The sequence below is a fragment of the Schistocerca cancellata genome, chromosome 2, assembly GCF_023864275.1.
Source record: "Schistocerca cancellata isolate TAMUIC-IGC-003103 chromosome 2, iqSchCanc2.1, whole genome shotgun sequence".
Taxonomy (NCBI): Eukaryota; Metazoa; Arthropoda; class Insecta; order Orthoptera; family Acrididae; genus Schistocerca; species Schistocerca cancellata.
Genome location: NC_064627.1, coordinates 760,185,384 through 760,199,951, shown reverse-complemented (window position 1 = coordinate 760,199,951; position 14,568 = coordinate 760,185,384). Strand labels below are relative to the sequence as shown.

Sequence of the window (14,568 nt, the reverse complement as noted above, 5' to 3'; positions counted from 1 at the left end):
AACGGACGGACAGGACCATACTAAGGATAGAAACCTCTTTGCTTTTAGGAAGCGTAGCTACCTGTTCCGACGTTGGTCCTACTGTTCTCTAGCAGACAGCCTTGTCTGCTACCCTCAAGCATGCAACTAGAAATACATATGCTCATTCATCCTCTCACACAAAAGGGAAGGGGGATGACAGTATCTTATCATATACAGTATATAAAAGAAAGCGGATGTAGGTTCCGTATGAGACTGTGTGACATGAATTACATATAAGAATTACATATAAACTGTGCTTTAAAGTGTAGTAGTGTGACAGATCGTTCTTGTTTATGTGTAAAAGTAACACGTTCCACTGCTCAGTCTTCTCCCAGATAGTCAGAAACGCCACAGTACATTTAGAAGAGGAATTTATTCCATAAATGGCAACAGATTTAAGAAATTAAACATGAAAGGAATCCAACAGAGACCTTTCAGCGTCGAATATATCATGGATCTTATGCCAGACATCACTCCTCCTCTAACGGAACACTTTTGCAATTGTACAGAATGCATCACTTAATTCTCATCTTACACCCTCCACAGTCTCCTTAAAGCAGCTTCGCTAAAGGCGTCTGATCCAGATACTCGGTTATTTCGCCTTGCCAGTGCTACTTTACAACAGCGAGTTCGTGTACTCAACTTCTGTAATGGGTCACAATTAGTCTTACACTCTTGCACACTGTAGCTGGAGAGAACGAGTCTAAGAGTATGGAACGACCACAGGGTCGCAGTTCTCAGACCCATCATACTTGCGGAGCCACAGCTGGAAGGAAAGATGCCGGTTTAGCATGACCTAACAGAAGCGCCTTGATCTGTAAAGTACGCAACCCGCAACATTAGTCTCATACTCGCATCGTTTCTGATTTATTCACTACTTGCTGCACCACGAAGATGACGTGCTACAGACGTGAAATTTAACCGACAGGAAGAAGGCGCTGTGATATGCAAATGATTAGCTTTTCAGAGCATTCACACAAGGTTGGCGCCGGTGGCAACACCTACAACGTGCTGACATGAGGAAGGTTTCCAACCGATTCCTGATACACAAACAGCATTTGACCGGCGTTGCCTGGTGGAACGTTGTTGTGATGCCTCGTGTAAGGAGGAAAATGCGTACCATCACGTTTCCGACTTTGATAAAGGTCGGATTGCAGCCTATCGCGATTGAGGTTTGTCGTATCGCGACGTTACTGCTCGCATTGTTCGAGATCTAGCAGAATATGGAATGGGTGGGTTCAGGAGGGTAATACGGAACGCCGTGCTGCATCCCAACGGCCTCGTATCACTAGCAGTCGAGATGACAGGCATCTTTTCCGCATGTCTGTAGCGGATCGTGCAGCCACGTCTCGATCCCTGAGTGAACAGCTGGGGACGTTTGCAAGACAACAACCATCTGCGCGAACAGTTCGACGACGTTTGCAGCAGCATGGACTATCAGCTCGGAGACCACGGCTGCGGTTACCCTCGACGCTGCATCACAGACAGGAGCGCGTGCGATGGTGTACTCAACGACGAACCTGGGCGCACGAATGCAAAACGTCATTTTTTCGGATGAATCCAGGTTCTGTTTACAGGATCATGATGGTCAAATGGTTCAAATGGCTCTGAGCACTATGGGACTCAACTGCTGTGGTCGTAAGTCCCCTAGAACTTAGAACTACTTAAACCTAACTAATCTAAGGACATCACACACATCCATGCCCGAGGCAGGATTCGAACCTGCGACCGTAGCGGTCGTGCGGTTCCAGACTGTAGCGCCTCTATCCGCTCGGCCACGTCGGCCGGCTCATGATGGTCGCATCCGTGTTTGGCGACATCGCGGTGAACGCACATTGGAAGCGAGTATTCGTCATCGCCATATTGGCGTATCACCCGCCGTGATGGTATGGGATGCCATTGGTTACACATCTCAGTCACCTCTTGTTCGCATTGACGGCACTTTGAACAATGGACGTTACATTTCAGATGTGTTACGACCCGTGGCTCTACCCTTCATTCGATCCCTGCGACCCTTACATTTCAGCAGAATAATGCACGGCCGCATGTTGTAGGTCCTGTACTGGCCTTTCTGGATACAGAAAATGTTCGACTGCTGGACTGGCCAGCACATTCTCCACATCTCTCACCAATTGAAAACGTCTGGTCAATGGTGGCCGAGCAACTGGCTCGTCACAATACGCCAGTCACTACTCTTGATGAATTGTGGTATCGTGTTGAAGCTGCATGGGCAACTGTACGTGTACACGCCATCGGAGATCTGTTTGACTCAATGCCCAGGCGTATCAAGGCCTTTATTACGGCCAGAGGTGGTTGTTCTGGGTACTGATTTCTCAGGACCTATGCACCCAAATTGCGTGAAAATGTAATCACATGTCAGTTCTAGTTTAATATATTTGTCCAATGAATACCCTTTTATCATCTGTATTTCTTCTTGGTGTAGCAATTTTGATGGCCAGTAGTGTAATTAGTGACTCCACTGAACTGAAGGTTCAACACTGCTAAGCCCGACGGGAAATGCTCTGACTTTAGCAATCGTCATATACCTTGGACTGTTTGGGTTCTCACGCTGTTCGTGGGAAAATATGCTGATCCCTAGATGTGGAAGCGAGTTCATCGTTGTTCTGCAGTCAGGGTCGATGCGAAACTGTTCATAAAGGTGCCGAAAGAGTGTTCTCAATCTTTTCTTTGTCACTTTCTAGCACAACCCTTAACGAACTGCAGACTGTGGCCTTTCGCCCGACCGCCGCTGGCACCAGGTACAAATGCTGCGGTGGCAGATTGTACATGCACGCTGCCACAGTGCATGCATTGCATGTGTTGGTAATTTGCAGCGCTGAGACAAACTGAGTGAGGTAATTGCAGAGAGGGTAAAAAGCAGTCGGTCTTACACGGCAGAGCTACTGCAGTACTCTCTGAAGAACACCACCATGGTATATTGTAGGTGTGTACATCTACACATAATTTAGGAAGCAAAAACATCATTCGAAAAAAGGTAATACCGTTTTCTGTAATAGTAAAGAGGAAAATAGTATGAAATTTCAAGGTCGGAAAGATGTCCTCTCCAGGGATTTAGGTCCTCTCAAGCTTTGTGGGGGGCAACACAGCCCTTCAGCCATAAACCTACGGATTGTGCACTCCAGTTGGCCTTAGTGCGCAAGAACACCACGAACTGAAGAGACAAACACTGCCGTGATTCAATCCTAGAAGAATACGACAAACTGAAGAGACAAAGACTGCCTTGGTTCAATCCTAGGCCATTGAAAGTCGGTTCTACCGACCAATTTGAGAGCAGTTCTGGGAGATTTCTCACATCCATACAGTCCAATGCTTGTCCTGGTTCCACTTTTTCCACTGTAATCAGACACGAAATTTCATAAGCAACCAAAGTATTGTATATGTCACGAAAGTCTTTTTTTTATGTGTATTCCCTCTTTCTCAACTTTGTGGAAAATCAAAATGGCATTTTTGTTGGTTATCCTTGTAGACACCCAACAATATTTTCTCGATAGTTTTGAATATTTATATTTATAATTTTTAATTTAATTTATTATTAATTTATTAGTGGAATATAATATTTTAAATATTATAGGCTTATATTTCATAATTCTTTGGTTATCCTACATGTAACTATCTGATAAAATTACAGGTTGTTGAATAAAAGTGATAACATCAGTTTTCATATTATTAATATGAAAAGACTCATAACTATTGAAATATGCATTTTGTTTAGGAATCAAGGTAATCTGCCGTTTTTTATACTTCGTGTTGAAATTAGTACCTGGGGCATGGCATGTTCTCATACTCTCCGAATCATCTACATCAAAAAGGGCAATTTCAGCACTCTGCACCATCTTCGATAAAGTTCTGCGGATGCCCACGTGTACACCTAGCTATGGTGAGCATCGTCATGTCCGGTATGACGACCAGCCATAAATTTTTAATTAACATCTCGAAAAAACAAAATTACATACCTATTCGTTTATTTGTGTGTAGACGGATCTACATCTACATCTACATCCATACTCCGCAAGCCACCTTACGGTGTGTGGCGGAGGGTACCTTGAATACCTCTGTCGGTTCTCCCTTCTATTCCAGTCTCGTATTGTTCGTGGAAAGAAGGATTGTCGGTATGCCTCTGTGTGGGCTCTAATCTCTCTGATTTTATCCTCATGGTCTCTTCGCGAGATATACGTAGGAGGGAGCAATATACTGCTTGACTCTTCGGTGAAGGTATGTTCTCGAAACTTTGACAAAAGCCCGTACCGAGCTACTGAGCGTCTCTCCTGCAGAGTCTTCCACTGGAGTTTATCTATCATCTACGTAACGCTTTCGCGATTACTGAATGATCCTGTAACGAAGCGCGCTGCTCTCCGTTGGATCTTCTCTATATCTTCTATCAATCCTATCTGGTACGGATCCCACACTGCTGAGCAGTATTCAAGCAGTGGGTGAACAAGCGTACTGTAACCTACTTCCTTTGTTTTCGGATTGCATTTCCTTAGGATTCTTCCAATGAATCTCAGTCTGGCATCTGCTTTACCGACGCTCAACATTATATGATCATTCCATTTTAAATCACTCCTAATGCGTACTCCCAGATAATTTATGGTATTAACTGCTTCCAGTTGCTGACCTGCTATTTTGTAGCTAAATGATAAAGGATCTATCTTTCTGTGTATTTGCAGCACATTACACTTGTCTACATTGAGATTCAATTGCCATTCCCTGCACCATGCGTCAATTCGTTGCAGATCCTCCTGCATTTCAGTACAATTTTCCATTGTTACAACCTCTCGATACACCACAGCATCATCTGCAAAAAGCCTCAGTGAACTTCCGATGTCATCCACCAGGTCATTTATGTATATTGTGAATAGCAACGGTCCTATGACACTCCCCTGCGGCACACCTGAAATCACTCTTACTTCGGAGGACTTCTCTCCATTGAGAATGAGATGTCTGCAGTCATGGTATACATTGAAATCCCCGCGATAGAGTGCCTTAGGACGCCACTAGAACTCCAGAACACAATGGCGCAACCCACTGATAAAATGGATTTTTCGTTTTATGTATTTGGAGGAGAACAATACTGCAACAATCCGTGCTGAATTGGAGGAAGTGTTTGGCAGCAATGCACAATCATATGACACAGTGGCCCAGACACTTCCGCTATGGTTGAACACGTCTGAATAACGAAGAACGAAGTCAGATCAACTGTTCGAAAAGAACCGGGAGGGAAAGACAAGTGGATGCCCTGGTGCTCCAAGATCGGCGTATAACACTCGAGGCGATTGTGGAAATAATGAAAATCAGTCACGGACCAGTTTTCAACATCTTGCACACATTTTGAACATCACAGTTATCAACCCGCCAGGTTCCGAGACACTCAAAAAGCCCCCCAAACGGACACAGTAGCAGAAACGTTGTAGTCATTTCGACATGAACCCAAATGACTTCTTTAGCTGCTTGATTACCGTTATAGGCGGCTATGTCTTCGAGGCAAAGCAGTGAAGCTAACATTAGAAACATATGGGATAAACACTGCCGGAAAAGGATAAGACCCAGCCGTCATTGGGAAAAACGATACTGGTGTTTTTTGTGATTGCTATGGTGTGGTGCTAACAGACTCTGCTCATAATGCGCAAACCGAAATCTCCTGTCGAGGTTAGGGGATGCTGTCAACACGAAGTGTCGTATGAACTGTCTAAAGAGGTGTTTTTTGCTTCGTAACAATGCCACAACTCATTTTACAGAGGACACACTCACACATGCTGGTTCCTTTCGCTATCAAATTTTACGTGAATGCCTCCCCTCCCTCCCTCACGGATTCTCCTGTACTTTATCTTTCCTTGTTTGAAGAAACTATTGCATAGCAAGCGTTTCCGTAATGAGGAAAAGGGTATTTTCGAGACAGATCATTTCGTAAACAGTCAAAATGAAGACTTTTACAACAAAGGGTTTCGCCAAGTCTTTCATGATTGGGGAAAATCTGTAGCATTGCAGGGCGAATGTGTGGAAGAGGACTATGACTATCACCGAGTGCCATGGTCGCAGCTTGCTTTTCCCCTGATCATATTTCTGACTTACAATATATATATATATATATATATATATATATATATATATATATATATATATATATATATATATATATTGGGTGCCACAGCTACAAATTTATTGAAAGGCAGTTCCATTTTCCATCATGGCAGTATTATCATCAGTTATTTATTTTCTCAATGTCGCCGATTTCAACGGTACGCCATTCTAAAGAGCTTACTAACGTGACGTGCATTGTGTGTTACTGATATACTCATATTCTACGAAGTCAAGTGTGCGGGTGTGGATAGTGTACATCTGTCATATTAGTATATAACTGCTGGCTAGTAAACTCGAGCGAGAACAACGTTCCATGATCGTCGACGATTTAATTAAAACTATTAAGGCAACGGCATGTGTAAGTACATAAAAAACTAATGATACTTTGCACAGAACGCTTCTCCCCTCGGGTTAATTTGAGATGGTCTGAGCAACAGGTACAGCTGCTTATTGTCATCCGTCATGACAGCAAGGTGACATCCGATTTAAGCACTATAATTTTCGAACTTCTGAGTTGTTGCATTGTATTTTGGTATTCTTGCTGCGCTGAACCAACTAAACAAATCTTTGTTTACAGTGCGAGTGTTGTCAGGCATAGGTGATATAAAATGAAATGAGCTAGTATGCTATGCTTTTATTCATTCCATAATGCTATAAGGGATTATTTTTTGGGGTAACTCATCAAGACAAGGTACAGTTTTCCACGTTAAAAAAGGTGTAATAAGACCCATTTGTGGCGTTAACTCAGGAACATCCTGTAGAGGAAATTTGTCATTGCAAATATCTCTCTTTTTGAAATCAAAAGCTCAGTTCAAGGAATCAGTACAAGAAATAAGAATAATTTTCACAAAGATTTAATGTCTCTTTGCTGCAGACAAATGTCAGTTGTTCAGGTACACACATTTTCCATAACTTGCCAGTAGCCATAAAATGTTTAACACTAATAACGTTCAGTTTAAAAGGAGCCTAAGGGATTTATTGGTGACCAACTCCTTCTGTTCCACTGACAAATCTCTAAGTAGAATGAACTGATGGGTGTGTGTTACTAATAATGTCAAATAATGCGAGTATCAGTTCAACCTAAGTTGTGTGCAAATTCACTGCAGCAATGCGATCATTTTAAATAAGTATTGAAAAAGTATTTTTCTATTTGATGACACATGGCTACAGTAGCTTTAGAACTGACATATGCACCTTACTGTATTTAACAGTAGTATGTTTTGTGACAAGCTACATACTACCTTTTAAATGAAAATATGTTTAAGATTTTTTTGACTTGTTCCTCACCGATTCAGGACTATTTCAGCTGGTATCTGCGGAAGGTACACAACATATTTGTTTTTCTTTATAAATATTTATTGTGTATTGGTGTAGTCTGAAATTTTCTAGATCCTGGAGGCTCCCCTCAGTATATATATATATATATATTGGAACGGAAAGTACCAAGTGTCCTACAAGTCTTTCCATGATTACAAACATTCATAATGCATAAAATATGACACATAAACAAATACTTTTTATCTTCAGCTGCATGTGACATGTTCAAGGTTTTGTATGCATACATACTTACTGTTACTTTGTTTGCAACAGAGCACAGTGACGTAACAACAGCGGAATCAGACACCATTTGCAAACATGTACTCAAACCAGGAGACAACCCAATACGTCCTCTGGTATCACGAGACGCAGCCACTAAAAACAACACAGAAAATATTCCACGCAGCATACCACAGAAAGGAAACAGGTAGCATCTGTGATTTCCCTAGAACAGACAGGCCTGGACACAATGAGCAGACAGTTTAGACAGTGAGAGATACCTTAGTGAGAAGTCCCAAGAAATCAGTCTGGAATTTTCTCTGCACTGTTGTTGGTTACTGTGTCTCGTGATAATACCAGGGGACAAATTAGACTTTCACCTGATTTGAGTACATGTTATTTCCAAATAGTGTCCGATTCCGCTGTTGTTACGTCCCTAGGCCCTGTAACAAAATAACTATAAGTATGTACACTAATGGCCATTAAAATTGCTACACCACGAAGATGACGTGCTACAGACGCGAAATTTAACCGACAGGAAGAAGATGCTGTGATATGCAAATGGTTAGCTTTTCAGAGCATTCACACAAGGTTGGCGCCGGTGGCGACACCTACAACGTGCTGACATGAGGAAAGTTCCCAACCCATTTCTCATACACAAAAAGCAGTTGACCAGCGTTGCCTGGTGAAACGTTGTTGTGATGCCTCGTCTAAGGAGAAGAAATGCGTAGCATCACGTTTCCGACTTTGATAAAGGTTGGATTGTAGCCTATCACGATTGCGGTTTATCGTATCGCGACATTGCTGCTCGCGTTGGTCGAGATCCAATGACTGTTAGCAGAATATGGAATCGGTGGGTTCAGGAGGGTAATAAGGAACGCCGTGCTGGATCCCAACGGCCTCGTGTCACTAGCAGTCGAGAAGACAGGCATCTTATCAGCATGGCTGTAACGGATCGTGCAGCCACGTCTCGATCCCTGAGTCAACAGATGGGGACGTTTGCAAGACAACAACCATCTGCACGAACAGTTCGACGACGTTTGCAGCAGCACGGAGACCATGGCTGCGGTTACCCTTGCCGCTGCGTCACAGACAGGAGCGCCTGCGATGGTGTACTCAACGACGAACCTGGGTGCACGTATGCCAAAACGTCATCTTTTCGGATGAATCCAGGTTCTGTTTACAGCATCGTGATGGTCGAATCCGTGTTTGGCGACATCGCGGTGAACGCACATTGGAAGCGTGTATTCCTCATCGCCATACTGGCGTATCACCCGGCGTGATGGTATAGGGTACCATTGGTTACACGTCTCGGTCACCTCTTGTTCGCATTGACGGCACTTTGAACAGTGGACGTTACATTTCAGATGTGTTACGGCCCGTGGCTCTACCCTTCATTCGATCCTTGCGAAATCCTACATTTCAGCAGGACAATGCACGACCGCATGTTGCAGGTCCTGTACGGGCCTTTCTGGGTACAGAAAATGTTCGACTGCTGCGCTGGCCAGCACATTCTCCAGATCTCTCACCAATTGAAAACGTCTGATCAATGGTGGCCGAGCAACTTTCTCGTCACAATACGCCAGTCACTAGTCTTGATGAACTGTGGTATCGTGTTGAAGCTGCATGGGCAGCTGTACTTGTACACGCCATCCAAACTCTGTCTGACTCAATGCCCAGGCGTATCAAGGCCGTTATTACGGCGAGAGGTGGTTGTTCTGGATACTGATTTTTCAGGATCTCTGCACCTAAATTGCATGAAAATGTAATCACATGTCAGTTCTAGTATAATATATTTGTCCAATGAATACCCGTTTATCATCTGCATTTCTTCTTGGTGTACCAATTTTAATGGCCAGTAGTGCATATACACAAAAACTTAAATATGTCACTAGCAGTTCAAGATAAAAAGTATTTTTCTATGAATTATATCATATGCTCTATGAATTTTTATAACCACGGAAAGACTTTTGGGACACCTGTCACATCTAACGGATCTTTGCTCTCTCGTCAGATCTCTCCACCAGTGAGCTCGTGGAAGACGTAATGCAGCAGCAACTGATCCAGTCTCCGTAGTGAACCTCGCCATTTTCGAATTACGATAGGTGCAACTAACCCGGAATAGATTACCATAAGGTGCCACATGTTACGTGCATGGCTACCTGTAGTTGACATTACAAGTTTCGGTGGCCACAAGCGATAACACAGCATTCACTTTCGTGACAACTGAGACTACACTTATTGAGACTTATTGAGAAATTTATGATAGAATCACTTTGTCTGTGTTGTCGTATAAACTTCTCTTCCTTTCAATATTCATTTAAATGAACCCTTTTTGGAGGCTGGTGTGGCATTTCTTTGAGCAATGTACAAACAGGTGGAGAAAACTACTGTTGTTGGTGAAATAAACTACAAGAACATCTTCGTGTTTTACCTCATCAAGAGTCCTCCAGAGGACCTCGTCAGAAAATTCGTCGAAGGGGTCCAGGTTGAAGCGCAGCGTGCCGGCGAACAGCACGGGGTCCTGCGGGATGATGGAGAGGCGAGCTCGCAGGTCCCGCAGGCCGACCTTGGCTGTGTCCAGGCCGTCGATCATCAGCTCACCTTCCAGGAACGCCAGCCTGAAGAGCGCCGAGATCAGCGACGACTTGCCGGCCCCCGTGCGTCCCACCACGCCCACCTGCAAGGCATAAAGAGGTCTCTAGGTGTGTGGCAGAGTGAGTGTTACGATTCGCAGGAGTTCTTTATGTAATTAGACCACAATAAAATACAGGCAGCAGTCGCAAAAAGTCGATTTTCATGGCTTCAAATGCATCTCGAATCACGTCGGGCCATCTTCAGAGCCTGGTTCAAATGAAACTTTACAATACCTATGCATTGATGAAAAAAAAATCCCAACACGAAGAAGGAGTTTTACGAGATAAAAGAAAGTTGTTAGAGGTATTTGTACATCTGAAACATGACGTCTATCCAGAATCTTGTAGCGCCACTATGAGGAAGCGAATCAGGTTTGCTTTAAATATGTGCTGTAATGGTCGTGAGCGTTAGTTACCTTTCAGGCTGGACATAATGGGTTGATTTAGCCAAGAACACCTTTAAGACAACGAAGACATTATTGTCAACTACTCACTGAGTTTCAATGGGGGCGTGTAATAGGGCTACTAGAAGCTGGATGTTCCTTCCGCGATATTTCAGAAAGACTTGGTACGAATATAGTCACTGTACATGGTTGCTCGCAGTGATGGTCACGGGAAGGTACGCTCGCAGGAAGACTTGGCTCTGGAAGGCCACATGGCACTGCCAAGAGGGAAGACCGCCGCGTTCGGCGTATGGCTCTGGCGCATCGTGCTGCGTCTGCTGCAGCAATCTGAGCAGCTGTTGGGACCATAGTGGCACAACGAACTGTTACACATCGGTTACTTCAAGCACAGATCCGAGCCAGACGCTCCGTAGCGTCCATTCCACTACCCCAAATCACCAGTGCTTGTGACTTCGGTGGTGTCAACGGAGAGCTTATTGGAGGGCAGATTGAAGGTCTGTTGTGTTTTCTGATGAGAGCTGGTTCTGCCTCGGTGCCAGTGGAAGGATGCCAAGTTAGCGCCTGCAACCAGCCTGCCTGCAGCCTAGACACACTAGACCTACACCTGGGATTACATGGTTTGGGGTGCGATTTGGTATGACAGCAGGAGCAGTTTCGTTGTCATTCTAAGCACCCTTACTGCAAATTTGTACGTCAATCTGGTGCTGTAGTTTATTAACAGCATTGCAGGGGGTGTTTTCAAACAGGATAATGCTCGCTCACACACTGCTGTTATAACCCAACATGTTCTACAGAGGGTCGACATATTCCCTTGACTCCTCGATCATCAGAGGAGCACGTACGGGACATCATCGGGCGACAACTCCATCATCATCCACAGCTGGAAATAACCGTCCCGGCGGGTCAAACTCGGGTCCGGCCATCCCAGTTTAAGTTTTCCGTGATTTCCCTAAATCGCTTCAGGCAAATGTCGGGATGGTTCCTTTGAAAGGCCACGGCTGACTTCCTTCCCCATCCTTCCCTAATCTGATGGGACTGCTGACTTCACTGTTTCGTCCCCTCCCCCAAATCAACCAACCAACCGTTCCCGTGTTGACCGACCAAGTGAAGCAGGCATGGAACTATTTCCACGAAACTGACATACGGCACCGCTATGACACAATGCATGCATGAAACTTCCTAGCAGATTAAAACTGTGCCTCCGCAATATCCTCTCTTTCAGGAGAGCTAGTTCTGCAAGGCTCTCAGAAGAGCTTCTCTGAAGTTTGGAAGGTAGGAGACGAGATACTGGCAGAAGTAAAGCTGTGAGGACAGGGCGTGAGTCGTGCTTGGGTAGCTCAGATAGCCGGCACGGTAGCTCAGCGTGTTTGGTCAGAGAGCCGGTTGGCCTCTGTAATAAAAAAAACTGAGTGAAGGGCTCAACCACCGAACTTGAACAGGATGTCTTGCGACGTCCGCAACAACCAAAAACAACGATCAATAACGAACAATATGCAAAAAAAAAAAAGATGGTAGAGCACTTGCCCGCGAAAGGCGAAGGTCCCGAGTTCGAGTCTCGGTCCAGCACACAGTTTTAACCTGCCAGGAAGTTTCACATCAGCGCACACTCCAGTGCAGAGTGAAAATCTCATTCTGGAAACATCCCCCAGGCTGTTGCTAAGCCATGTCGCCACGATATCCTTTCTTCCAGAAGTGCTAGTTCTCCAAGGTTCGCAGAAGAGCTTCTGTGAAGTTTGGAAGGTAGGAGACGTGATAATTGCAGAAGTAAAGCTGTGAGAACGGGACGTGAGTCGTGCTTGGAAAGCTCAGTTTTTAGATCACTTGCCCGCGAAAGGCAAATGTCCCGAGTTCGAGTCTCGGTCCGGCAAACAGTTTTAATCTGCCAGGAAGTTTCATATCAGTGCACACTCCACTGCAAACTGAAAATCCCATTCTGGACAATGCATGCATCTTTGGATGCTTGTTCTCAACATTCTGGCGGTTACACTAGTTATTAAGGTGCCTCACTAGTTATTAAGGTGCCTCCATTCCAAATTTACAAAAGCTTTTCTCGCATATACACTAATCTGTGATCCTGCAATATTAATCACTTAAATATCAAGAGAAATATATTCCCGAAAATTAATTAATCTACGTCAATTATTTCTTGGTGTCGGGTTTTTTCTATCATTTTACATAGCTCTTGAGTATTTCCTTTGTGGCAAAAATTTTTCAGCATCATGTTCGTGCTTTTAAACTAGCTTGTAGTTCTATGTAAATGTTGTGCCACGACGGCTCTCCAAACCGGACCACTGACTTTTTGCATCAATGTTCTTACCAACTGGTCTAAGTGGGCATGGCTTAGAGCCTGGCCAAAAATATTAGTCCTTATAGTCCTCGAGTGCGTCTCTTCATCTTTCCAAATTTTACAGAGCTGCTTCTTAAGATTTATGGAGTGTGAAAATAAGACAGACATGGAGTAAAAGTTAAGCTTTGAAGCCAGCTAGCAGGTGTGCGTAGACAGCTCAGCTCTAAGAACATACCGAAGAAATGGGTTGTAGCTCGCATCTGTTGCATAGTTTTAATCTATCACATTGCTCTGCACACTTCGTTTAAGAGTGAAAGATTCCTTCCGCATGACGAAATTTGCTTCAGTTATAACCAAAGTGATTCCATACTAAAGAAGTACGGAAATACAGCAGGCATTAAATGGTTTTAAGAGTGATTGTGACTAGCAGTTGAAGAAGACTGCAGAGAGTTCATACTGCATTTTACAGAAACGATAAATACTTTTTATGACTGAGAGTAGCGTTAATTTATCACTAAATAATATGAAACTGTCACAGCTGTAAAAAAGTCTAATTATAGATGAAGCGCTTTATACACTTTTCACTTTTCTTGCTGTGGGTCAAACAGATTAATGACTTACCTTCTCACCGTGTTTAATCCGCAGATTCAAGTCTACTATAACAGGGTCGGTCTGTGGCCCGTATCTCATGTAGATGTGTCGGAACTCTATTTCCCCTTTTGATGGCCAGTCTTTGGGTGTTTTCTGTTCTGAAATAAAAAATAACGGCCGAAAGTATTAGCAAAATCAACTAATAATAAAGTCTCTGTATCCAGAATGAGATTATCACTCTGCAGCGGAGTGTGCGCTGATATGAAACTTCCTGGTAGATCAAAACTGTGACTCGAACTAGGGACCTTTGACTCTCGCGGGCAAGTGCTCTACCACCTGTGCTACCCAAGCACGATTATCGCCTCATGCTCACAGCTTTACTTCTGTCCGTGCTTCGTCTCCTACCTTTCAAACTTCACAGCAGCTGTCCTGCGAACCTTGCAGGACTAGCACTACTGGAAGAAAGGATACTGCGGAGACATGGGTGGCCAGAACCTGGAGGATGTCTCCAGAATGAGATTTTCACTCTGCACTCCTTTCTTCCAAGAGTGCTAGTTCCGCAAGGTTCGCAGGAGAGCTTATGTAAAGTTTGGAAGGTAGGAGACGAGGCACTGACGGAAGTAAAGCTGTGAGGACGGGGCGTTAGTTGTGCTTGGGTAGCTCAGATGGTTGGCCGAGCCGTTCTAGGCGCTTGAGTCCGGAACCGTGCGACTGCTAGGTCGCAGGTTCGAATGCTGCCTCGGGCATGGGTGTGTGAGATGTCCTTATGTTAGTTAGGTTTAAGTATTTCTAAGTTCTATGGGACTGATGAGCTCAGATGTTAAGTTCTACAGTACTCAGAGACATTTAAAAAAAAAAGAAAAAGAAAGGGATGGTAGAGCACTTGCCCTCAAGGCAAAGGTCCAGAGTTCCAGTCTCGATCCGGCACACAGTTTTGATCTGCCAGGAAGTTTCAAGTCTCTGTATGTCGATCTTTTTAGAGACGATTGCGGGA

General features: G+C 44.2%; 1 protein-coding gene across 1 annotated transcript in view; it reads right to left on the bottom strand.

Moving 5' to 3' along the window:
* Window positions 1-14,568, bottom strand: part of LOC126162588 (ATP-binding cassette sub-family C member 4-like) — a 166,760-nt gene that overhangs the window by 16,377 nt on the left and 135,815 nt on the right. Inside the window, exons 20-21 of the mRNA XM_049919190.1 lie at window positions 13,605-13,732; window positions 10,091-10,336 (exon numbers count right to left, since the gene is read on the bottom strand). Of these exons, the coding sequence (XP_049775147.1) occupies window positions 10,091-10,336; window positions 13,605-13,732 (374 nt within the window). The remainder of the gene's footprint in view (window positions 1-10,090; window positions 10,337-13,604; window positions 13,733-14,568) is intronic.